The sequence below is a fragment of the Polyodon spathula genome, chromosome 1, assembly GCF_017654505.1.
Source record: "Polyodon spathula isolate WHYD16114869_AA chromosome 1, ASM1765450v1, whole genome shotgun sequence".
Classification (NCBI taxonomy): Eukaryota; Metazoa; Chordata; class Actinopteri; order Acipenseriformes; family Polyodontidae; genus Polyodon; species Polyodon spathula.
In genome coordinates, this window is record NC_054534.1 from 10,760,898 (window position 1) to 10,788,373 (window position 27,476).

The following is a 27,476-nucleotide window of genomic DNA, read 5'->3' on the forward strand; positions in this document are numbered from 1 at the left end:
TAGTTAGTTTACCATATTCCCATACATTTCTGCACATACCTTCTCTCCAGTCATTTTAAACCTAAGTTACCGCAGCAGCTCTACTTGCAAAGTCACCTCCAGCAAACTAGTTTAATAGTGCCAGTACCTTTTCTCTTGTATCATTATCCACCGATTTGCATGAGGTAGCTGAAAATATGATCAGTGTAGAAATTGTTTCAAACAAAACAAATGCTAAAGTAAATTAATGTGACAATGTCCCAATATGGTGGGTGGTGGTTGCAGTTGACCCATAGGGATTTAAAAAAATAAATATTTGAAAAAAAAAAACTCTTTCTGCCTTTTTCCCCTCCCGGCCAGGAAGACTGGTTTAAGCATAATCAGACTAAACCAACGATTGATATGCTGACTGCTTTGTCCTAGCACCACAGGTTCTCCTTTTATCCATTCCTTATTCCCTTGCTCAGCCTCGTGAGGGCTGGTGAGTACACTGACATACACACAATCATATTGAAACCAGGTCTTAGAAGCTCATCATATAACGTATTTGCTATAGATATCTAGTGTGCAAAAGCGAATTCTTCATATGCAAAAGAATAGGGAAAGGAGGTTGGAATATGTCATGGGAAAATCGCTGGGCATTAGTGGCATTTCCTTTGCTTGTTTTTGTTTTATAATATGTTTAGTTGTAGGATTTTTTTTTTTTTTTTCTCCATAAATTTTACTCCTGTTCTACCCAAGTTAAAATGGCTAATTCCAATGGAGTCTCACCTAACCAATGGATGTTATCCAGTTACTGAACCCTGGAGCTAGGTGCCCAACCTGGGATGTTTCTGTCTAGACTCACTGGACACCTGCGAGGGGGGGACCGGTGCAGCGCTCCGTCCCTCCCTGATCCAGCGAGGGGGCCGGTGCAGCGCTCTGATTCAGCGCACCATTTGGGTCCCCAACCAAGATCGACAGTGTGTTTCTAACCACGCTTACATGGCTGACCCTCCACATGGCACTGCCTTTACTAACACTATTAGAACATCTTTGTAATGTTGCTGCAAAAATCTTGCCCAGTGTTAGGTATTACTTAAGTTCACATGAGCAGTTTTCTTTAATCATATGAAAAGCACACTGCTCAGAGCATTTTGAACCTCAATCTCAACTGCTTTTAGTGAAGGAGATGCACTGCAGTCTTGTAAGGCTCAAAACAAGAACTGAGTGTAATTACAAACCAGGAACTAGTGAGTGAAAGTGTAACAGGAAATAAAATACACACAACTTTTTCTCAAACCATGCATAATGTGCATGGAAAATGTAAGATAAAATATCACCTGAAGCAGGTAATAAACTAAAGCTAATTGTGTTAATTTGCATATGGATGTGTTTGTGTTTCCTGCTTTGTGAATTAAACATGATCTGGAAGATAAAACAGAAGCTTATTATCCCTAGCTGGGCACACATATAAGTGGCAGGGATGTAGTGCAGATGGTCTACATCCTATCACACTTTAGAGTCTAGAGAACCTCTTGCCTTGTCTCAAAACCTACTTGGATGTTTCTGCAGCACAGGTATAGTAACTGTCAATCCTGCACCCATAAAATAATTTTTGTTTCAACATTTCAAGAGGAAATTCAGCACCAATGCTTCATATAAATAAGAGTATTGCATGACGAAGCTGGTACATTATTATAACAATAAAAGCACAGGATTTTACAATTCTGTCATGTGCAGGAGCCCAGGACCTCACGCACTCTTTGACTGCTTCTGCTGTTGCTGCCTCAGGGTGTTCAATAAGCCTGTACACTGCACTCGGTGTTCAATAAGCACACTGCACTCAGAGGTGTTCAATAAGCACACTGCACTCAGAGGGTGTTCAATAAGCACACTGCACTCAGAGGGTGTTCAATAAGCACACTGCACTCAGAGGGTGTTCAATAAGCACACTGCACTCAGAGGGTGTTCAATAAGCACACTGCACTCAGAGGGTGTTCAATAAGCACACTGCACTCAGAGGGTGTTCAATAAGCACACTGCACTCAGAGGGTGTTCAATAAGCACACTGCACTCAGAGGGTGTTCAATAAGCACACTGCACTCAGAGGGTGTTCAATAAGCACACTGCACTCAGAGGGTGTTCAATAAGCACACTGCACTCAGAGGGTGTTCAATAAGCACACTGCACTCAGAGGGTGTTCAATAAGCACACTGCACTCAGAGGGTGTTCAATAAGCACACTGCACTCAGAGGGTGTTCAATAAGCACACTGCACTCAGAGGGTGTTCAATAAGCACACTGCACTCAGAGGGTGTTCAATAAGCACACTGCACTCAGAGGGTGTTCAATAAGCACACTGCACTCAGAGGGTGTTCAATAAGCACACTGCACTCAGAGGGTGTTCAATAAGCACACTGCACTCAGAGGGTGTTCAATAAGCACACTGCACTCAGAGGGTGTTCAATAAGCACACTGCACTCAGAGGGTGTTCAATAAGCACACTGCACTCAGAGGGTGTTCAATAAGCACACTGCACTCAGAGGGTGTTCAATAAGCACACTGCACTCAGAGGGTGTTCAATAAGCACACTGCACTCAGAGTGTGTTCAATAAGCACACTGCACTCAGAGGGTGTTCAATAAGCACACTGCACTCAGAGGGTGTTCAATAAGCACACTGCACTCAGAGGGTGTTCAATAAGCACACTGCACTCAGAGGGTGTTCAATAAGCACACTGCACTCAGGGTGTTCAATAAGCACACTGCACAGGGTGTTCAATAAGCACACTGCACTCAGAGGGTGTTCAATAAGCACACTGCACTCAGAGGGTGTTCAATAAGCACACTGCACTCAGAGGGTGTTCAATAAGCACACTGCACTCAGAGGGTGTTCAATAAGCACACTGCACTCAGAGGGTGTTCAATAAGCACACTGCACTCAGAGGGTGTTCAATAAGCACACTGCACTCAGAGGGTGTTCAATAAGCACACTGCACTCAGAGGTGTTCAATAAGCACATTGCACTCAGAGTGTGTTCAATAAGCACACTGCACTCAGAGGGTGTTCAATAAGCACACTGCACTCAGAGGGTGTTCAATAAGCACACTGCACTCAGGGTGTTCAATAAGCACACTGCACTCAGAGGGTGTTCAATAAGCACACTGCACTCAGAGGGTGTTCAATAAGCAACTGCACTCAGAGGGTGTTCAATAAGCACACTGCACTCAGGGTGTTCAATAAGCACACTGCACTCAGAGGGTGTTCAATAAGCACACTGCACTCAGGGTGTTCAATAAGCACACTGCACTCAATAAGCACAGCACTCAGGTGTTCAATAAGCACACTGCACTCAGAGGGTGTTCAATAAGCACACTGCACTCAGAGGGTGTTCAATAAGCACACTGCACTCAGAGGGTGTTCAATAAGCACATTGCACTCAGGGTGTTCAATAAGCCTGTACACTGCACTCGGTGTTCAATAAGCACACTGCACTCAGAGGGTGTTCAATAAGCACACTGCACTCAGAGGGTGTTCAATAAGCACATTGCACTCAGAGGGTGTTCAATAAGCACACTGCACTCAGGGTGTTCAATAAGCACATTGCACTCAGAGGGTGTTCAATAAGCACACTGCACTCAGAGGGTGTTCAATAAGCACACTGCACTCAGGGTGTTCAATAAGCACACTGCACTCAGAGGGTGTTCAATAAGCACACTGCACTCAGGGTGTTCAATAAGCACACTGCACTCAGAGGGTGTTCAATAAGCACACTGCACTCAGGGTGTTCAATAAGCACACTGCACTCAAGGTGTTCAATAAACCTCCACGCTGCACTCAGAGAGTATTCAGTAAACCTCCACACTGCACTCAGAGAGTATTCAGCAAGCCTCCATACTGCACTCAGAGTGTTCAGTAACCCTCCAGGATACATGAAGGAAACAGATGTATAAACTGACATCATTCCAGAGCCATTCATTCTTTCCCTTCACAATGTCCTGCTGCATTTCCTGAAGGCAGGCCTTGTATTGTGCCTTAAAAGCTGCTCTCTCCACTCTGGCGCTATGGGGGAAGGGGAAGTACACTCATATTGTACAGTGTGCATTTGGCTGCATTGCTAGTTGTTTTATATATAAGGGTTCTTTCCATTATTGTTTAAGATTCACATGCAACCCTTAGCCGCAGGCACACGCTGTGGGAACTCCCATTAACATCCACAAGTGGACAACAGCGTTCCGTTGTGAACATAGCTTTTGAAAGTACATGACAGAAAGACAGCTGTCAGATCCCTTAGGGTTGATGCGCTGCCCTGTAAGAGAACCCAGCTGCCAACAGAACACTGCCATTATTTTGTCACATTATTTATACAGCTTTTTATTTCTGGAGTAATTGCTTATAGTCACGAGGGGCTAACTCAAATAGCTGCCAGACATTACATATACCTGTTCAGAGAAGGATATTGAGCACTAAAGGGTTTTGTAGGGCTATGACATTTATAATCACAATCTTAAACTTATTTTCCTTATTTTTCTGCTCGGCACAGAGGTTTAAACACTAGGTATGTGCAGCAGTGCCTTAAGAACAAAACACATTAACAATTCTAGACATTGCAAAACCTTAAACCAGTTTCTGTACACAGGCTGCCACACAACTCCCTCTCGCTTGCCGAAGCTATACACTGCACGAACAGTGCGTTTTTGTCTCCGCCCCGGTATCATTCCAAAGGCGTTTCTCCCATGCGCATATATCAGACCGGCTGTTTTCCTGGGATAAGGAGAAGAGGGCGTATGTACTAAATGAATACGAGTGGTGTTCGGAATGAGTGATGTTGATGGAAACCAATGGTTGTTGCAGCTGAAGCAGTGGTGTACCGTATAAGGAGAAAGGGAAGTTAACTGCGTGCGGTAGCTGTTAGTAATATGAGTGCGGAAGGGGTGCAGCTTGAATTGGATGCAGGTTATTTCATTTCCTCGGCCAGGAGGCGCCTCTCTACACCTGACTGAATAGATTTTCACAAAGTTGCAAAAATGCTGAGTTTGGGAAGTGGGGGAGGAAAATCTACAAAGCCGTCTTTTGTCTCTTATGTCACTCCAGAGGTAAGTATTTTCTAACTAGTTTAGTGTTATAAACGGCGGCAAGGGAGTTAGAAGAAGATTACATCTCTACTACTGTATAAATTAGACTACTGGAGCGTATAACTTGTTCTGGGCGGAATTACTATTTCTGTACTAACTTGTAATGCTGCTGCACCCTGTGCCAGTGATTGCACGTTTGAAAATGCAGACGAGCACATATGTAGTACCTATATACATAATGTATGTGTCAGTTTGTTTATTCATAATGCACATTAGTGTAATGCAACATAATGTACAGTATTACAATGAATATGTACTGTAAATGTGAATATGCACTGTCGTTTAAATGAAAGCAATACAACGAGATGTAACGCTGGAATAATCTCGTGTGCAGAGTCCGTGAAACTCTGTGTAACTTGATGGATTGCCTTCAGTTTTCTTTTTCATGTAACAGAACATGTCAAGCATTATTGTTTAAGTGTTGCACTTTAAAGGTTGTTAACAATGTGTTACTATAGCAGGTAGCCTGGTCTTGTATTTCTTCCTGTAAACGATGCACATTTTGTTGAAGTGTTTTCTTCAACCCAATAGTATGCATATGAAAAGGGGTTAAAAAGACCTGTTTAATGTTACAAAACTACAACCAAACAACAGTGTTATGGAAGGTCTGTCTGGGGCCGTTCCCTTTTCTGTTTGTATGGCAGTTCATTTCAAAGTGAACGTGGTTCTGTTGTTTGAGCACACTTTGCTGCTTCAACTGAACTCTCCTCACCCAGACTGAGTTTGAATTGTATGTTTCAGTGCAATGTCAAGGTCAGATGAGTTTAAAAAACAATAACACGTGACACAGAACCAGCTGAGGGAACTGCTGTGTCTTCCAACTGTAAAAGGGCTTCAAGTTGTTTTTGTTTCAATGTTTTGAACATTTAATGTGGAATTTTCCACTTTAGAAAAAAAAAAGAGTAAATTAAAAACTGTAACGTTTTGAAAGGTGTGTTTTTGTGGGACCAGGGCTGTTGATAGCTTGGCCAACATGTACTGTAATCTGCAGGGTTGGGTTCAGAAGCACGTTTTCATAGCTTTACACAAGCTTTCAAAGGCTAACCAATGTTTATTTAAAACTCTGTACATTACAAAGTGGCGGGATGACAAATAGAAACACTAGCCACATTAGTGCTGTTGTACATTTTTATGTATTTATTTTTAATCCAACCATGTTGCAACTGATATGCTAATTCCCTCAGCACTTGCCAGATTAAACATCCTGCACAAAGAGATTTTGCTGTAGTGTACTAGTTTTGGGGCTGTTAATATTACCAGATCTGTTTCAATGTCAGTAAGAATATTTTCAAGTTACATATTTCTACCCCCCCCCCCCCCCCCCCCCCTTTTTTAAAAAAAAAAAAAAATTAATATGAATATGTTAAAAATTTAAATATGAATATGCTAGTAGTTGGGAAAACACTCCTCATTTAAAAGGAAGTTTTTTTTTGGTAGAAATATAGTTCATACTGTCTGTTAGAAATAGCATGAGGTGATGGTTTTAAAAAAAAAAAAAAGCACCACCTGCTGATTTGAAGGGACTCTTCACTGATGCATTGAAACTCGTTCTCAGACCTTGGCTCTTCAACACAGATTGCAGCTGAACATTCATTGTGGTAAGTGGTACTGGTTATGCAGCAAATGCCAAAGCTGTCTGTGGTTTTCAAACCTGGTCATAAAGTACTCCTTTGTTTCAACCAGGAACTACGTTTGAGGTTTAAATGTGCATTGTTCACGTGCCTTTGAGAATTTAAACAGCCATTGCTCCACGTTCTGTGTTCATTACCAGGCTATAATAAAATGAATTAAAAAAAAAAAAAAAAAAAAAAAAAAAAAAGAAAACTGGTTGAAACAAAACAAACAAAAAACAAAACAGCTATAACATGATGCAGCAGTATGTGTTTTCACAGGCTAATTTTTTCATTTGTCATTCAGGGTCAGATTAAGATTCATGACATTTCACAAGCAAGAATCCAATAGAAATAGTGCTGTGAATTGAGAGATTGATGGGAAGGGCATATTTGCTCTTGGAAGCTAATGCTGGGGGGGGGGGTTGAATATCCATTTAAAGCTCAAGCACATATTGAAGTTACAGTAAAATAAACTAAACCCTGTACCCCTATCAAATTGCCACCTGAACAGAGGACCGAAAGAATCCAGTTTGAATGATTCCAGTGGTGAAGTATTCAGACTCATCAATTGAACACAATTGAGTTGTGTGTGTGCGCTGCTGTGCGCGCGGAGTGCTGTGTTCCTGTTTCAAGGGCTCCTTGTTCATAGTTATTTCTTCTGATGTGGTATGTTTGTATATAAACTTTCTACATGAAGGAGGCTTGGAGGCACTGACATTTGTCTTCAAAGATAACAGTCCCTATGTATTTCTTATTAAAATTGACAGAATTTGTGTTGAAATCAAATAATTTTTTGTTTAACAGCAAGTATTCTTTGCAAACTCAAGGTACAGCTATAGGTTCAACTGTTGCTCCCAATTATGCAAACTAATACATGGGCCACTGGGAAGAACAATTTATGAATGACACTGCCTCCAATCGACATTCACAAGACATTTTATTCTGCAAAAGATACTGATGATACATTACCAGTATGGACAGGGTCTGAGATGAAACAAAAACTACTTTCATGTCCCAATCACATGCTAAATCTAGCGAAATTAAAGGGATTTTTCAGTACTATTTATCCTCAAACTACAGTATATGTAAAACTGTAATCCAGAATAGGTTGTGAATGCTTTATTTTGCTCCACTGAAAGCAGAGGATGTTAAAACTTAACACTTTTCATGTGTGTATTTCAAGCTGAAACAGTACAAAAGTAGGCTTTTTTTTTTTTTTTTTAATCTTTGCCATTGTAGTTTCTTCGCAAGAAATAAAGTGGAAAGTGATTTATTACTCTCCTAATAACAGAAAATAGGATCAGAACAAAACAAAACGTTGATCACTATACGTAACAATTCCCTTGCTAGTTTGGCCAGTGTCTGGAAAGTGTGAAGCATTTGAGTGATGTGCATTACCTGCCCCTGTATGCCCCGATTCTGTCTCGCTTGCCAAATCTGAAGCATCACTTTGTTGATGTTGTGTTAATACCACACATAGGGTTGCCTCCTGGCCCCATAATTCCAGAACACTGGAGATAGAACATGATTTTGAAATTGCCTTTAAACTGAAGGAAATCAACATGTGAATTGAGCTCTAAACCTTTGCTAAATTGATTCTGTTGATGAATTATCTTGAGGCAGCATGACAATACAGTAACAGCTTTTAACAAATTAAATAAGTGCAATCATCAATATTTATTTTATTAAGTTTCAAAAATATATATTAAGTTTCTTTACAGTTTCTAATGGTATATCACCTTCTGCCACTCAAATCATTAATACTGACCAGCTGTTCACTATTCCTGACACAAGACTGCGTAAATGTCTGATCAGTCTTATTTAATTGGAGGAGTTGTTGTAAATTAGTGCTATTTGTTACTAATTAACAGGATATAAATAGCAACTTTTAAATATTGAGAACTGAAATACTAATTTTATAAAACAGTGTCTTTAATAATCCTACACACGTTTATTCAAGATGTTTTTTTTATTTTGTAAGATTTGTATTCTCACAATGATTTGGATAATTAAGCAGTATAAATTAAGCAAGTGTTTAGCGCTCAATTTACATTTTCTTTCAGTTTAGGGCTGGGTTCGGCCTGCGGGCTGCCAATTGAGGAACCCTGGTGTAAAGGGTTATACTGCATTGGCACATGTAAGGACATTGTATAAAGTGCATACTTCTTCTGCCCAAGGGAGGATGGCAGCCCAGCTGAACACTGCTGTGGGTATATCTTGCTGACTCCTGACCTTCCTTTGCCAGCCGGAGGCACTGTGGTACAAGAGCAGTCATACAGTACAGGAGCTGTGTTAGGGGACAGTGACGTACATATGGGACATTTATCAGCATTAATTTTGATCTTTCTTGCCTCTTGTGTATCTTTGTTTGACATGTTGTGTTTTATTTAACAGGACATGAAAATAAAAGAAAAAGAGGAGGGCTTAAAAAGATCAAAGCATCCAGATTTACTGCCAGGTAATGTGTTAAGCCTATTTTACAGTTCAGTGGGTTTCATAACCTGTTGTACAATATACTGTAATCAGTTCCTGTTGATCCAGAGCACAGCAGTGCCAGAGCTTGGGTAATGTTTACATAGCTCCCTGTATGTGAAACAGTGTGAAATATAAATGGAAATCCTCTTCTTGCACCAGTACAGTAAGTGCATTGAGCCAGTGGCAGTGCTGCATTGCTCTTTGTGCTCCCAGTGTGTTATAGAGGGAATGTGTCTGGGGATCATTAGTCTCCCCGCACTTCAGTGACTCCTACTGGTCAGACCCGTCATTCCACAGAGGATTCCCAGGCTGGGCCTCGCTTCCAAGGTTCGCTTGCTTGGTAACCTCCATTGCTAAAGCAGGGGTGTCCTATCCTAGTCCTGGAGGACCATTCCACTCCAGGTTTAACAGGAAAAAGTATAGAATTACCTAATTCTGTCCTGTGTGGAGGTTTAATTAGCCTGTCGTTACAAAGGTAACACGCAATTCTCCTGTCAGGACACTGCACTCTGATTGGCTATCATAATATTTAATAAAACAATGAAAAATCCTCTGGCTAAGGTCCCAAGGTCAGTATCCTATACTGCAGTCATTAAACATCTAAAGTATTTCATGTTTGGCAGTGAATAAGCAATTTTGTGACCAGAGGTGCTGACTTCCTGACATTTCGTGGTACCTTTGTAAGCACTGCTTTAAGCGGTTCACTTAAAAAAATTTAGAACTGTTTTGAAACAAAGACCAGGAGGGGAAGGTCCGTTCACTATATTGGTGTGGACTACAAAATCTACAGGCCACTTGCTATTAAACGGTGTTCAAGTTGTATTTCTATGATTCTCTCAATAAAATTCCATTAGTTAGTAAGACAGACCCTTTGTTTGTTTTTGTGAAATAGACTGTGTTCATGTGGCTAGAGAGTAGTTTGGCTATCCAGAAACCTTTACACTATTTATTATCATACAACAAACACAGCGACACAGTATGATTGTCAGTAGGTGGCGCTGTATTGTAATTGCTGTGACTGTGCTGCAGGTGAAGTGGTGTTCTGCAGTGCGAACCATGTGCTGAAGTACACCCAGGATGATGTGTCACAGCACGGCGTGTACGGGACTCTGCTCTGTACCAACTTCAAGATCGCCTTCATCAGTGACGAGACCTCTTCACAAGAGACGGTGAGTCGTGTTAACTCTTGTACCACCGCTTGACAAACCTGGACCAGCATTCTGAATCCTTTTGTAGAACCTGTTTCTTTACCACTGTTATACATTGACATGAACAATCCTCTCTTTTTAAAATGTGAGGAAATGTTCCTTCCACTAACCTGGAATGAGGGACCTTGATTATAGGAAGAGGAAGTGCATTGTGAGTGTCATTGCCTCCTGCAAGAAAGCTGACAGACATATTGGATCTTTTGGTGTTTCTGTGAAGCAAGCAAATAGACTGCTGTGTAAAATAGTGTAAATAAACATATTTTTGTATCTCTTAAAAATAAATACAGCAACTGGTTTGCTTTGACGCACTACTGGTTACTCTGTTAGGAACCTGGCATCCAGTTTAGCTTGCTTCCAGTAAATGTTTGAAAAAACACATTGCACAATTTCTTTAAAACATCTTCAACGAAAAAGATACTAGCTGCACCAAAGAGTCATTGACTTGGTTGCTCTGTGATATTAGCAGCGGCTTATAAATACTGCAGTGAGCAGGCTTCTTTTCTGTCGCAAGACCTTCATATCTACAAATAGCTGTGCACTGCCAAGATTAGCTGGACAAAGAGCTTTTTTTTTTTTCCTCACAGATCAGCACCTCATTAAACCACAGAAGCAAACCAAGACCTATTAGCTGTGTGTGTATAAGTGGCTTTAAGATGGTTTTATATCTGAATGTATTGTTGTTCTGATAATTTTCCTGAAATAGACTTTTCACTAATTTGCTTATTTTGACAATTTTCCAAGATTTTCAGTTCCAGTGGTTTGATTTAATGTGCACAGCAAATCAAAACTAGAGAAGTAATGGGGTGTTGTAATAAATGTGCACCCTGCTCTGTCACTGACGTAATATTCCTGGAAATTTAAGATGCACTGTTTAACCATTTTTTGCTTCTCAAATAGTTTGCGTCTTAAATTCAAGTACAGTATAATGATGCGTGTATTACAATCGCCAACAAAAGACTTGACTACCTCGGTACACAAACAGCAACATAACTGACTGCCGAGAAAAGATGAATAAAGTCACCACTGCCAAAAACACAAGCAACAACGTAACTTACTGCCGAGAAAAGACAAACCAAAACGTTACTGACCGATCTCCTATCATCCATGACACAAGGCAGCCATTTTCAAAGAAGTGACCTTGGCTTCCTGAGGAATTCAAAGAAGCTTTTACAATCTCAGCATTTCTAAAAATACAGGACCAGCTTGGACAGATCGGAAATGCCGATCAGACCCCTGTATTTTTGTGACATGCCAAACAATACCACAGTTCAGAAATTGGGAGAAAAGCAGGTGTGAATAATCTCCATATGCACATGTTCTGTTAGTTGGTTTTGTACATATCGTTCTGACTGTTGGGTTTGCAATGCGATTAATGCTGGGTTACATGCCTGATGTAGTGGAGTGTTATGTCTTGCTTGCTGTTGCCAGGATGTGTGATGCCATGAGTGAGCGAGTAGTGTGTGTACAACAGAGACACCATCTTAAGTATTATACCGTGCGCAGCACAATAAGAGCTCTGTGGTGAATCTACAACGACGCTGTTTCGGGTCAGATTTGTACGATACGACAGCATAATTGAGGTTGTGTCTTTCTAAAGGCATATTTATTTGATTTCTTTTTTTCTCAAATTTAGGGTGGTAAAATTGGGCTGTGTCTTAAATTTGAAGGAATACGGTACTTGTTTATACTACATTGCTGCAGAAATATGTGTCTGTAGTTTTATAGTTTACATAATGTCGGGAATATATTTTTTTTTTTTTGTTTAGGCACCTCCGTTTAGGAATAAACTTTTAAGAGAAAATGATATTCCCCTGACTTGCGTGGACCACATCTACGGAGGTTTGTGTGTAATATTTCAATTGTTTATTCCTTCATTCCAAGCCCCAGTGTTTGCTTATTGTTTCGTATTTTTGTATGTGTGTTGAATTGATTAGTCAGTTCTGATAAGACGCTACAGCAGCATTTCTGTCTTATTCTTCACACTGTAGCAGCCTGGGAGGGCCCTTGTAAAAGTTAACCAGTTAACTACATTTTTCACGTGGTTATAAAATGCAATTGCCATACAGTGGTTTACCATGGGTTTCCATATTTTTTTAATATGCTTTACCATACCGCGTCTTGGTGAAACAATGCTTTACCATGTTTTTACTGTGCTTCATCATATTTTGCTGCGCTCTTTGGTAAACTTTTAGAAGGATGAGGACGCACTGTTTTTGTCGTAAGAGACATTCAGGCTGTTTTTAGCCATCTAAAGAGGATATACAAAGCTGGTAGAATATTCTAATGTAAATCTCACAGAAGCTGCCACTGTAATGAAACTACAGCTCTATAAAGTGTGAACTTTGTGTAAGGCATCAACAGTAATTTGAGTTGACCTCTATTGCTTTCAATCAGGAAGCATCATCATAATAACACTTTAGACAAGCGGTTGCCTGAGCCAATGAAAAACCTGTATGTCCTTGTCAGAGTCAATCGGTGATACTGGGAGGAGGGCAGATCTATTAGATAGCTTTCATTGCAACCCTTGCATCTCCAGTGTGCTGGGATCCCATTTCCCTGGCCTGCACCAGGCTCGGATATCATGGCTGTATGTGAAAGAGATGCTATGCAAGTTCAACATATTCTACTGACAACTTTACTCCTTTTTATATAGAGCCCTCACCGCACCCAGATATTCCACTAACTACACTGTATTCTTTATTGCAGTGAATGATGAAAAGAAAAAGCTGATAATAGGATGTCAAGTTAAGAGCAAGTACCCTTCAAAACTCATAATCCAGTGTAAGGATCTGAGAGTCTTTCACTTCTCGTTGACATACGCAAAAGAAGAGGAAGCTAAAAAGGTTTGTGGCTGGGAATGTTACACAACTGAGCAGCCTTTGTCTGGTGATTGAGATGAGCTGTTGCCTGTTCTTTTTCTGTATAGAAGTGTACACTTGACTTTTTGTCTTTCACTCCTCTTTCAGATATTCCAAGGAATTGTTCACCACAGCCTTGAACCCAAGTCTCTCAAATGTGTTTTTGCTTTTTCTTACTGTGAAACAGCATCACCATCCCAAGGTAATCAGGTGCATGTCATTTTCCTTTTCAATTTTAAAACTAACAGAATGCCTAACTAAATCAATACCGCAGCCTCTAATGTGCTGAGTGTTGATAAAATAACAGTGCTGTAGAAAGGCAGGTACGTGTCTGTATCCGATCACATGAGTTATTGTATAAGTGGCAGGTAAGATCACTTAACCTACCATACACTTCCAATTCATATATATTGTAGGTCTCAGATGTACAGTTGTGAAAGAAATACATGCATAACAAGCATGGATTTTCCTTTCAAACCATTCTATCTGGTACTACACTAGGTGGAAGAAAGTTCTTGGTTTGCTTGCCTTACCTTTCCAGTTGGGACTGACCCAGTTGGTGCTCTTTTACAGCCTCTCGGAAAAGAAGTTTGACTTCAATGTTTGAAACAAAAGAGGACTGGAGCATGGAGCTGGGCCGCACTAAAGGGAATTGCAAAGTGTCGAGTGCCAATGAGCATTATGTTATCTCTGAGAAGTGAGTGGTGATTATTGTATTCTTCATTCTGTTGCTGTTGGATGACTTCATTAATCATATCCCAGACAAAGTGGGTGGAGGTGGCTGAGTGTCTTTGCTTGTTTTCTTTGTGACACACCTTGCTGATTTATGCTTTAAAAAACATAGGGAATAAGCTATGAAGATAGGTAGAGGAAGTGAAGTCCATTGTTAAAGGAAGATGTGTGTGTGGAGGTGGGGCTTGATTTGAAGTCTAACATCTTTAAAAGGTGTTGCAAAGTTAACCATCACCAATAATCTAAGCACAACATAAAAACCTGGACCAGAAGACAGTTATGAACCTTACTTCACAGTATTCAAGTTCATAGTAATATGTGAAAAGAATGAGTGAGGGAACAGAAACCATAGGGTTCTACATATAAACATATGCACATGTATGTGTATACAATATAGTAATATATACACATACACACACATGGTATTTATAAATGAGTTGCAATACTGAGGTGTGTAAATCGCTTTGCTTTTTTCACAGGCTGCCACAGTTCTTTGTCGTCCCCTTTGCTGTTTCAGACGACGATATTTTGAGATTCCTCGGTAAAGGAATACCTGTACGTATTTTACGTAGTTCATCCAGGGCTTCACTTTATTTGTCAGAAAATGTGTCCACTTGGATACAACGAAGCACAGGACCCCAGGGAATACTGGTTTGTAAAGCAATCTGAATCTGTAATTGTGGGTGTGGTTTCCTGTTAAGAGCTGCAGCTCACCGGTGCTGATTACAGAGAGGGTGCTGAAGTCCACACAGGCAAGTCCAACTATCTCCCCTCTGGGGCTCTACCAGTCTATGTAGGTGTCATGTTGTGGGGTGTAAAAGAAGCAGACATCATGTCTAGAGGTGTAACTATACACTAAAGACACAATAAGATCACTCTATCAGTCGCTTTCTGAATTCTGTTTTTGCAATTGAGGACAACATTTCAGTGAAATTGTGTCGATTTTACTGTATGAATCAAAATGTAGGGTAGCTTGTGTTCATAATAACTATACATCCCATCATTCAGGAAGAGTTTGGTGCTGCATACACTGAGATTGCTGTATCTGTTGCACACACAATGGTTTATTGAAGCTCGGTGAATTCTTCCACCCGTAATCATGACATTTGAAACCTGAAAGCAGGATTGGCTATTTCTGACCTGTGTCTACCCCTTTAACTTATGGTTGTTGAGTTCTGACAGTGCTCACAAGGAAGGAGACGGTCATTGAGACGCTTCAGCACTAGGTGGGCTCTGTTGCTTTGAACCTGGATATCAAAAAGATGCTGCAGTGGACCTCAGCGAGAACACATTCCAAAAGAATACCTAATTAAAGTTTTAAAATGACCGTCCTTATAACACTTACAAATATCGGGCTTTATGTATAATATTAAAATTTCATTTAGGTTCCGGAGATGTATAAATGAGGTTCACGGTTTCTTATTGTTATTGCCGTTGTGCATGCACAGTCTATGAAAATTATACTTCATGTTTCTACAGGCTCTTAGGGTGAAAATGGTGCTGATGTTCTCTGCTTTGTTTCCCACGCAGTTCTGGTGCTGGTCCCATCACAGTGGCTGTGCTCTTTTTAAAATGGCTTGTTTACCTGCCATTCAGGAGGATGGTATTTCACAGAAATACATGCACAGGTCAGTCATTTAATTCAAATGTTTGTTTGATTGGGCTGTACACTGAATATCCATCGGGCTGCAGGGAGCTTTGGATTGGAAGTTAGCTGTGGTTAAGACATTACCTGGACATGGAGTTGCTTCAAAAGCTACCAGAAAGTTAAAGTGCTTTTAGCAAACCAAATTATTCCATTAAAAGTGCACCTCGTACAGACTGCCATCACTTGGTATTTTCCTGTATAAAAGATGCACTCAGTATGGGAGATGTGTACAGTATTGGAATTGTTTTAATGGTTTATGAAGTCTTCTGTTGTCCGTAAACCATTGTGTTGAGAGGCCCATGACATTAGCTGTATCATTTATTTATTATTTATTTATTTGTTCCAATTCCAGTCTCATTGATGTTCCTACATGAGAATTTCATTTTTTCTCTGTGAAAGATGTTAAAACACTGTACAGTGCGCTGAATACAGCAAGTCTTCATAGCGATTATTTTAGTTCCAAAAGTGCATACTTGTTGTTTTTTGACGAACGTTCCAATAATTCCTGTTCATTTCCAGTATTGTGGATCATCTTGGCTTTGAGTGGTATCTGTGCATCAGTGTAGTTGTCATGTCAGTCTACCCAACAAAGAGACAGCTATTAAGATGTTTCTTGGGACGATGCTTGGGACAGCTGTTCCACTTGGAATTGATGTGTTTACCCTCCAGGAGGTTTGTTTACAGCTTGCATAGGGACTGGGTTAATTCCTTTAATGGATATCTCATTTTAAGGCCATCTCATGTAATGGGTAATGATTGTTCTCATGATGGCATATGCTGTATGTATTGAACAGACAGTCTCTGTTCTCACCAAGTATCAAAGCTAACCAACGAATGCAGCAGAGTTCGACAGGATCGTTTTCCAATGATGGTTTCATGAGGATCACTGTCAAATAACTGGACATAGTACCTTGTATTGGAATTTATCCCTTCCTGGAACTAAGACCCATCTTTGAACTTTGTAATCCTGCTATTTTGAATTCAAAGCATTTTAAAATGCACTGTTGTATAGTGAGAAGTTGTACCAATTAATGTAAGGTAAGATTTATGGACGTACACCTGCCTTTACGCAATGTTAGATTTATCTTTTTCAGTAGAAAAAATAAGGAGCCTTAGTTATTCCAAACCACTTGAAAAAGACAGGGTGTGCATATGAAATGTAGTCTAGACTGAAGTTGCTAATTCTGGCAGAAGATCAAGTAAGGTGTTGAAGATTCCAAGGTGCTAAGCTTAAAGGGCCTGATTCATTTTTAGCACAAGTAATGTACATCAATGGCTCTGTTTGTTTTAATTCTAAACATTCCTGGTGGTTTCCAGTTATCTATTGTGCACTGTACAGTATGTGCACATTACCATACAGTACATTCTAGAGCCAAAATGGGCATCTGTTCTGCGTGGTGTTGTATACGGGCCACAACAGGTACATGCATTGCTATTCACACAGGATATACAATCTTACTAACTGTCATGTGCAATTATAAGCGACCATTTTGGAGCCCCCAGATTTGCCTGTTGGGTAGTATTGCACAACAGGGCTGTGTGTAGAGAAACCCTTGAGTGGTGCAGGATTTCAAGTGAATAAAGTGCTTTGAATTGAATGGGATTACTGTAGCTGTATGTACCACCGTGGCATTGGTCTTCTGATAGACTGCTATTCACATTACAATTGTATGAAACACAGTGAGTGGATTTAATGCCAAAACCCCTCTAAAGCAAAGCTAGTTGCAAATGTGAACATATGAGTGCTGGCATTGTGCAATATATTCCAGCCTTTTTAAATGTGCTGTTTTGTAGGATGCTTGATGCAGTTACCCAGGACCAGCTCTGTCCAGTGAAAGTAGAGGACCTGTCCAGCTGCCTCCCTGCCCTTCAGGACCTCCAGCTGTCATACAACAAGTTCAAACAGCTCTTCCTCATTGGTAAGCACTCTTCATTGACAACCAAGCATCGTGTTCTGTAATGCAGATGCAGGGCCCCTGGGTTAAGTTGTGTACCGTGTTGGGATGAAGCACATCTAAGCTTTTGACTGTCACAGACTCGTCTGACTGGTACACAATGTACCAAAGCAATCCATTCCCTTCATAGCTGAATTCATGTGATTGTTAGTCTGTTCCATGAAGAGATCATTTGCCTACTACATTCAGTTGTGCAGTTTGCTTGTCTGGTGATCGAACGGATCAAATGTTGGGATATCCGCCCCCTTACCCACAAACCATACTTTTGTTTAAGGTAGGTGCTTGCATGTCTGCTCGCTTTCATATCTGGCTTGGGTAACATGTGAAATGACTTTGATCCCAATTTAGCATCCGAACTTTTGAAAGCATTCTGTAAAATAGATGCGAAGGAGTGGTTTATTTTCCTGGGGCAGGATATTTAACCCTTAACTGCCCAGGCTATGTTCCCATTCTCAATGTCAAATTAAATGTATCTGTGTTAGATACATTGGACACTGGGCAGCAAAGGATTAAAAGTACTTGCTAGTCCTCCAGGACGCTGTGAGTTTCGAGTGTATGCCCTTGCTTGATTTTTACATTCACTATTCATCCTGTAATCCTTGTATTTCATTAAATGGAATAGTTTTGGATTACATTCAAGATTCTGTTTTTGGGTATTTTTCAAAATGGTTTTTAAAGACAGATTGAAAATGGTTAGCTATGCTATGTAACAGGTTTGTTATGCTTTTTTTTTTTTTTTGTACAGATAGTACTGCTGAATTTTGGGTATCTGATATGAAATGGTTTTCTTCATTGGAAAATTCTGGCTGGCTGGAAATCATCAGGTTGGTAGAAAAAACAACAAAGAAAACTTGCAGTCTTAACCCAGAGGTGTACTAACAGCTCTGATCACATCTAAAACAAGATTTCAATCTTGGGGCCAGCTGAATGTAATTGCAAAGCACACGTCCAATCTTTTACATTAGTCCGTGTGGGAATGTTCATCAGCAGTGGAGATTACACTGCAGTGGCTTGTGATGGAGCACGTGCAGTCTGTAGGTGTTGACATGCCCTGCTGTCAGTGTTCCACAGCTCACAAGATTATAGGCATGCTGGGGACAGGCCTGCCCACGTTTTGTATAAGCAACACCAGTTCAGCACGGAGAATCCGCAGTGAATGAATGATTTATTGATTGCAACTGCAGATGATTTAATGAACTGTGCTGGGCGCTCGGGGCCCGAGTGAATGATAAATTTGGCCGGAGGACTGTTCTGTGGGTGCACGAGGGCTACCTTCGTGAGGCCAACTGGAAACACGTTAGCTTTTACATGCATCCCAGTGCTGCAGATAGGATGTGGCTATGGGCCACCTCCCTCCAAAAGACGAGGCTGCCAAATCATCAATTGAAAAATAATAATAATGATTAACGCACCCCACAGAGACGCACTGCCACTTACCCCCCAAAATATTGAAAAATTGGTGAAAGTGAGCAGCTGAGACACAGCCTATCCCCTAGAGCGTGACTGCGTTGGGGGAGAGACTCCAGCCTCTCCAGCCTGACCACACACCCTGCAGAACTAAATACGAACCACTCCACACTCGGTTAAGGAAAAACCCCTACTCACATTTTTAATTTTTGATGTAAGGGGAAGCCTCGGGGAATCCGTGGCTGAGGGTAGCGTTTCCTCCAGGCCTTAAGCGCTTGACTACCGTTTTGGCTTCCCATCATGTGACAAAGGAGAGAATAACACACTGAGCCTTTATGCGCTTGCTGATGACGTGTTGATTAGGGGTGGATTCTCCTTGCAGAAAAGCAACCAAATTTACAATTCTCTCCAGTCTTGTACAATATAATGAATCTGTTCATTTAAAGATGAACTTCAGAATTGACCAGACTAACATTCAAACTACAGCAAGGCTCAATACCTTCATCTCAGCCTCTCTAGGGTTACTAAACAAGGATTCAAAAGTAGACTTTCTAATAAAGCATTAATATATTGCTGTCACATGAATGAAATATTATATATGAAGTGTATATTTTGACTTTTTTTTCTCTTAACTGACAGGCAGTGTCTTGTGAAAGCAGTTGAGATTGTAGATTGTCTGGAAAGTGCGCACACCAGTGTATTGATCGTAGGTGAGTAGCAACTTCTTTATCCTTTAAACCTGTTTGGTTTTATTCATGTATTTGATAGTTTTTGTTTTTTTCTGGGATAGGTTATCTCGATAGAAAAGGAGGGAATTACAAAGAGCACAGTAGAAGAGCGACTGCCTGATTTTAAATCCTAATAATAATAATAATAATAAAAGGTGCCATATTCTAGACAGAAAGGTGTTAACCTTGTAAAGATGTGACCATAGAAAAGTGTCCAAGGTAAACAAGACAATGTTTGGGGTATCATAATATGACTGACCCCTCTAGGCTAATTTGGCTTGTTGTTTTGTTCAGTATTTATATTTATAGGCCATGCTGTCCTCTCCAATCTTATTTTCTATATTCCAGACTTGGCTTGAGTCACACATTTCCATTCTGTTGCTCTCCAGACCCTATTGTCAATATAAAGTTATTCCAGATATTACATTTAGTTTTGCATGTGATGTTGGTGTCCAGTTGAATGGTGTTGAAGCCACTGGGCTAGATGTGCAATACCCTAGATTCCCCATACAGCTGGGTTCTGTAAAGGAGGTTTCCTATATCCTTTATTCTAACTTTGCTGGAGTGACTCCCAGGAGTCCATCTCAGTAGTGCAGCACTAATACAGAGAGAGACGGAGGTAAACGATACTCAATAAAATAACAATATCATCACAATTCCAAAAGATTAGTATACATCCAGAAGTAATATCTGTGCAGTATGCACTACATGCATATTTGGATTAGCTGCTCTTCATCTGTGTCGTAGTCCCCCTGTCCGTGTGTAGCATGCATCCAGCTGTGTTTTGTACGGTGCACAGAGCGCTTGTTTGTTCCTGCCGTTCCAGAGGAGCACTGCTCAGACCTGTGCTGCGTGCTGTCCAGCCTGGTCCAGATTATGCTGGATCCATATTACAGAACCCGCTCCGGCTTCCAGAGCCTCATTCAGAAAGAGTGGGTGGCAGGCGGCCATAGCTTTCTCGATCGTTGCAACCATCTTTACCAGAAGGAAAAGGAGGTGAGGAAACTCTTTTGTTTTTATTAGTTACTTATGCCTTTCATATACAGGGCATTTATTCCAAATCTGCATGGCACACTTTAATAGACATTCATCTGGTTTGTAGCTGTGTGAAAACGTTGCATTAAAGCTTAACATCTGTAGACCTTTTTAAAGAGAAAATGTAATTACCGGAAAAAGGCTGACTGCTCAGTGTAGGAGAAATAACTCCCAACTGACCAGTTACCCAGTGCTGGTGCTGGATATGCCCTTTTTAAATCTGGCATGTATTTCCATATAGGACGCTGTCACTTTCTTAGTTTCAGTAAGGTTGTCTTTTGACTTTTGTTGCTGTGCTCTGTGCTGAACGGGTTGTGCAGCTCTAGGTCTCTGGAGCTCAGGGAGATTTTATTATGAAGGTTTTCCTTTCCAGGTACCCGCTCCGGTGTTCCTGCTGTTCTTGGAATGTGTCTGGCAGTTACTTCAGCAGCATGCTCCTGCATTTCAGTTTTCAGAAACATACCTGACTGTCCTATCTGACAGCATCCACATTCCTCTCTTCAGCACGTTCCTCTTCAATTCTCAACACCACAGAGACACAGCTATGAAGGTACAGCATTACTAGGAGACTTACTAATGTCGTAAGTTAAGATAAATAGGACCTTGTTTCATCTTGGTCTTTGCACTAATGCTATTAAGAGGTTTTCAGGAATCCTTAAAGGATGACAACCCAGTTATCATTCATTTGTAGTTGGATGTCAGGTATGCTGTATGGAAGAGATTGCATGCTTTTACATGGTGGCATTTGTGAGTGATATTTAATATAAAATTAAAACTGGCTTTATATTGAATAAGCTCCAGTCATACTTTCCACAGACAATGTTTTGCATAGCTATTGTTGAAGTGTGCAGGTGGCCAGATGACTTGGTGCCATCCAGTGCGGAGTTCATGAAAAGCGTACAAATAAATGATTCGTACACTGAAGAAAATAAACCGTCATGAAGCAGAGTCATGAGGAGTCTTTTGGGAAGTGAATAACATTTCCCTGGATTAACAAAAAAATCTCTTGACAGGACTAACAGATAATCGTACAGAGCACACATCATAGGAAATTAAACAGGCTGGGCTAGCTGGTAGAAGCTGGTGTTCTTCTTGCATAACCTTAGACTCTTGTCTTTTGTTGCAGGATCTGACAGGATCTTTCGTAACGAGTGATGCAATGTAAATATGTAGGTCGGAGCAGGTCTCTGTTCCAGGCTTGTTTGTTGTCAGCCCTGCATATATTGTGCCTGTTGCTGACTGTAAATCACTACCATGTTAAGTGGTAAACGCTGTCACAAGAGGTGTTGGAGTTTGATATTTGAAGTAATTCAAGGTGAAGGGGTTTAATTCTGCCTAAAAAAAAAAAAAAGAATCTCATAAACATAGTAGAAAAGTGACAAAGCCATGTTTGGAAATCCTGTGTATGTTAAAAGCGGGCTGTTGTATGGCTAAGAGAAGCAGCAGGCAGTAGAGAGGGATGTGCTCGGTTAACAGACATTAAAAACCTGCGCAAAATCGGCTCCAGCTATTCCAATGGATTCTCAGAAACCTACACTTGAAAACGAACCACTTTCTTGCTAGCCTTCAGGAACATGTGAACCGGGTTTATTAAGCTTTAATGGCACTGCTTGCTCAATAAAATGACAAATAATATATATAAAAAACACCCTGTGTCCCATCTCTCAAGGCGATCACATGTTCATCAAACTGAAAGGTCTGTAACACAATGAATTGGAAAACTTGATGGTGAAAGGGTGGCCTGTTTTGTGTACTGCAGATGTTTTCAGTGGAATGCCCCAGTACCCTTTCTTGCTCGTTTACCGTCTCTGCTTGTTTTGGCAGCCAGGTCACCCTGAAGCACAAAGGAGCCCTTTGAATTTCCCCTCTGTGTGGGATTGGTCAGTGCAGTTCGATTGCAAAGCCCAGTCTCTCTTCACTAACCCCCTTTATGTGGAGAAGCCAATACAAGACAAAACCCTGAGGAAAACTTCTCACCAAAAAGTAAGCATTGTTTGAGCAATCTGTTGTAGTAACCCAAGACTTTACCAGGAGTGAAAAGTCAAATAATCTGATCTGACCATTTCTCCCCAAACGCACACCTCCACAACATGTGCAGTAAATGCCGATGTTGAAAACAGAGCAAAATTATAGGTATTAGGGTTGCAGATTAATATTATATTAGGATTGTAGATATGATATGTATTAGGTTGCAGATTGGGTAGGGTTACATATAGGACTGCCTTTTTGCAGCCCTAATACTGTGAACACATTTCACCCTGCTCCCTTTGTTTCTTTTCTTTTAAAGCACCAAAGACAGCTGTCTTTACCAAATGCCTTGTCCAAGCCTTCTCCAAAAAAGGGCTTCTTTAAGGAAGAAACAGATAACCTCAAAAAGATTTTTTTAGGCAAGAGGATCGGCAAATGGCTGAACCCAACGGAGAGCTCCAAGGAGTTGTATGAGTCCTGGCAGAGGAAGCCTCTGGATTACCAGGGCCTGCTACTGCCCTGTCTGGACGGCCCGGCCATCCGAGTCTGGATACAGAGGTACCTGCGCTGGGTTCCAGAGGCCCAGATCTTTGGAGGTGGCTCAATCACGACTGTCAACAGAGTCTTGGAGCTGGCTGGCGAGATCCAGAACCTGCAGAAGGAGGTCGATAGGCGCTCCTGCAGAATGAACTCTTCCATTGCGTGGACGCCGGTCTACTCGGGCCCTCCTTTGTCTGCCCGCCTCTCTTCCTTCCCCTTCACTGCCATGCATGCCTGGTCTTTCAAACCTGCCATACCAAGCAGCATTCGGCAGAGTCTGGGCTCAGTGAGCAGCCTGGCTGACAAGGAGGATGATGACTGTCAGGTGTCAGGTGTGCTTTAAGAGACACACAATCCAGTTGCTTTCCATTGCCGTGTTTAAGAATCAGCGAGAGGAGGCTGTTAGTCCCATTCAAGCTCATCCTGGTTTCTACTTTCTGATTTGAAAAAAATCCTTGCGCAAAGATCTTCACATGTAAAAAGAGGAGCATAAGAATCCAGAACAGTTCTAGAATTCCGTGACTAATCGGTGTTTCTGTTTGTCTTAACCCTTCATATGGATGCTTGTCATATAAACATGTTTGTAGAGTTAATGAGCCCTACAGTCTCTGTCATTCTCCATGTCTAGTAAAATAGGATTCCTGGGGCACAGTGTGCTACTTTTGTGGATAGTTTATCATCTTGTTCACCAGTTCTGTTCCCCACAGACTGTTTTAAATTGGATTATGTTGTAGGCTCCTGCAGGGAGTTTGAATCGATACAGGAAACCTTGTACTCTTTTAAAATTTTTATCTTAATCACGCAAGGACATTTTTATATACAAAAAAAAACAATTGGGTCCTAAAAAGCTATTTACCTTTGTTTTTTATAAGAATAATAGCAGATTGCTTAATACATTCACCAAATATAATGCACAAGTATTTACACTTCAATGCTGCACAATAATTCTGTCTTGCCTTTGGTTGTATGTACTGTAAGTAAAAGAATTCACATTCTAGTTTGAAACTACCTTCTTAAAGGTTGCTTTTGACTGCATTTTAAATGGTAATTGATGCTCGCTTTACATGTTAAGGTGCAATCCTTTTTAATGAAGAAGAATAATAATAATATTGATCTAAACCTTGTTATACAGTAGAAATGCCGTGCAGAAATACCATGTTTTATTTGTTCAGCTGCAGCCTGGTCATGGCTGCTATGAATATAACAAAGAGGTTAGTATCCTGGCCAGCTATATAGAACAGTGTGCACATGTATTAGAACACCTCATTGTTTCTATATTGCTGACATGAAATTGAAATTCTCACACCCACAGGTTTTCATACAGGCAGGCATTGTGGTTTTTTTTAAATTTTGTTTTATTGAAACAATACAAAACCATTAATGAAAATGCTGATCACATTTAACTTTAAGTGACCCTTTAAAAGCACTTTTAAATTTGGATAGGATAATAATGTTTTAACCAATTAAATGTGCACTGACTTTTTTTTTATGAATCAATGTAAACAGAGTTGTGAATAATGTCAATGCTGTGTGGTGGTTTATGCAGCAAGTCCTTACACTGTTCTCTTTTTCATTGGCTGCTTCATGTCTTTAATACTACTGGTGTATTCTCTGAATAATAATACCATCAATTCTACATGTGTAGAGGTTGGGGTGGCATGTAAATGCAGATTCTGAAACTCTGTCTGCGACAAGAATTTCTCCCTTAAACGGTCAATTATGCGGCAGTAACCAAATTTAAAGTTGTGGTATTCCACAATTAACTATCTTCTTTCATGTCCGTTAACATAGCCTGCTGTTAAATGTGTTCAAATAAATGAAACGTATGAGGCACCTTTTTTAACGATGTGACACTTGCACTCTTATGCTACGCACACGTCACTTCATTAAAGCTGTGCTGTTTACCAGCCGTTATCTTCCTTTCTTTCTTTGTCGTCACACGTGTGTGTCAAGGAATGAAAGCCTTGTAACTGTGCCTTTGCACTGTAACAGAAAGGGGCCTCTATGCAGGGTGAACCTGAGTTTTGCTACTGCTATGGTAAGTTTACATAAGCTATACAAGATCAATATCCTAGAGATTTTTTTTTTTTTTTTTATAGATGGTTTTTTGTTTAATCTCCTATTCATGTGTACAACTGTATTAAATCACAGTGATAAACACTGAAATGACTGTTTTATAGCACAGCACTGATGATGATATGAACGGAAATAAAAAAAAAATGAGGACCTTTGTTTAGCTTGGTGTGTATTGTTGGATAGTGTAGCGGTTGAAGGATGTATTTTTTTTTTCATGTGTACGTTATGTAATTGCTGTTATTAAAGATTAATTGATCTTGTTTTCAGTAGACACTGAAAACATGAACGTTTGGTTTTGTTTTGCTACTTTGCACGTTTGTATCCAAAATGTAATTACCTTCATGTGTGCTAATAACAAAAATAAATAAAAACTGCCAGCAAAAACAGCAGAACAACAGCATAAACAAAACTTAGACAAACTAAAATGTCTCATAACAACAATAAACAGTATATTTGTCCTGTCCTTGTAAAGTGAAAATGAGCTTGTTATTTAGCACTTTTAAAGTTTGCAGTTGTTTCAAATTCACTTAGGGTTTATTGCTCAACCAAGATAAGCCACAACTGCCTTATTTGCATCTGTTCGTGTGTGGATTGCAATTGCCCACTTTGAAGGAGCATTTAAATGGTTGGTGTGTGATTGCAGTTGCTTTCCATGCTGTTGTATTACTTATTGATGTATGTAAAAAAAAAAAAAAAAATCAGCAGTATTTGAGCTAATCGTGCCCACAGTGTGACATTCAGCACTCTCCTGAGGGAAGGGATGGTGTATGTAGGGGATGGGAAACCACTTTGCCAAGTTGAGTCAAGATCTATTTTCAGTGTTTTCCCTATCGCCATGTTTTAGTTAAATCTCCAGAGCTGTAACCCCACCCCCAGTATCTCGGGAGCTGAGCGAACTTTGCCTGAAATGTACTTTAATTAGACCAATAATTGGTCAAAATAAATACATTTAGGGCACAGTGGGAACAAAAGCCACGGGGGGCAGCGGCGCTTCAGGACCAGGATTGAACACCCCTGCTTTACAATGTGATATTTGACACATTTACCTCTAACTTGTCAGAATGAAAAAAAAAACTATATATATATATATATATATATATATATATATATATATATATATATATATATATATATATACACAAACAAACATGCACGCTACACCTTGCACTGAATAACAGAAATTTGTCCATGTATCTGGTTGGAAACTGCAGTGTGATAGCACCCCCTACTGGAATGGTGTGGGGTTATGAGATTAAGTCATGCTGAATGCTTGGTGGGAGGGGATTTTGTTGTTACTCTGATATTTATTTATTTTTTTGTTTGTTTGAAAGAACAAAATGATCTAGACAAGATTCAGAACTGGGCAGACACATGGCAAATGACATTTAATAGAGAAAAGTGTAAGGTACTGCACGCAGGAAATAAAAATGTACATTATAAATATCATATGGGAGATACTGAAATTGGAGAAGGAATCTATGAAAAAGACCCAGGAGTTTTTGTTGACTCAGAAATGTCTTCATCTAGACAATGTGGGGAAGCTATAAAAAAAGGCTAACAAGATGCTCGGATACATTGTGAAAAGTGTTGAATTTAAATTAAGGGAAGTAATGTTAAAACTGTACAATGCACTAGTAAGACCTCATCTTGAATATTGTGTACAGTTCTGGTCACCTCGCTATAAAAAAGATATTGCTGCTCTAGAAAGAGTGCAAAGAAGAGTGACCAGAATTATTCCAGGCTTAAAAGGCATGTCATATGCAGGCAGGCTAAAAGAATTGAATCTGTTCAGTCTTGAACAAAGAAGACTACGTGGCAACCTAATTCAAGCATTCAAAATTCTAAAAGGTATTGACAGTGTCGACCCAAGGGACTTTTTCAGCCTGAAAAAAGAAACAAGGACCAGGGGTCACAAATGGAGATTAGACAAAGGGGCATTCAGAACAGAAAATAGGAGGCACTTTTTTACACAGAGAATTGTGAGGGTCTGGAATCAACTCCCCAGTAATGTTGTTGAAGCTGACACCCTGGGATTCTTCAAGAAGCTGCTTGATGAGATTTTGGGATCAATAAGCTACTAACAACCAAACAAGCAAGATGGGCCGAATGGCCTCCTCTCGTTTGTAAACTTTCTTATGTT

At 40.3% G+C, this 27,476-nt stretch overlaps 1 protein-coding gene across 1 annotated transcript; it reads left to right on the plus strand.

Moving 5' to 3' along the window:
* Positions 1-4,773: 4,773 nt before the first annotated feature.
* Positions 4,774-25,799, plus strand: LOC121314096 (myotubularin-related protein 12-like). Its single transcript, XM_041246981.1, has 16 exons — positions 4,774-5,054; positions 9,101-9,164; positions 10,211-10,350; positions 12,156-12,228; positions 13,096-13,232; positions 13,356-13,449; positions 13,821-13,944; positions 14,459-14,534; positions 15,510-15,607; positions 17,422-17,546; positions 18,328-18,406; positions 19,629-19,699; positions 20,544-20,713; positions 21,126-21,302; positions 22,577-22,735; positions 23,040-25,799. Exons 1-16 carry the CDS (start codon positions 4,986-4,988, stop codon positions 23,601-23,603), a joined length of 2,220 nt encoding a protein of 739 aa, XP_041102915.1. The 5' UTR covers positions 4,774-4,985; the 3' UTR covers positions 23,604-25,799.
* Positions 25,800-27,476: the final 1,677 nt, after the last annotated feature.

Coding starts and splice junctions, on each gene's coding strand:
- LOC121314096 (XM_041246981.1), top strand. CDS start 4,986: ATGCTGAGTTTGGGAAGTGGGGGAGGAAAATCTACAAAGCCGTCTTTT. Junction 13,233..13,355: donor AAGAAGAGGAAGCTAAAAAG/GTTTGTGGCTGG, acceptor CTCCTCTTTCAG/ATATTCCAAGGAATTGTTCA. Junction 13,945..14,458: donor CATTATGTTATCTCTGAGAA/GTGAGTGGTGAT, acceptor CTTTTTTCACAG/GCTGCCACAGTTCTTTGTCG.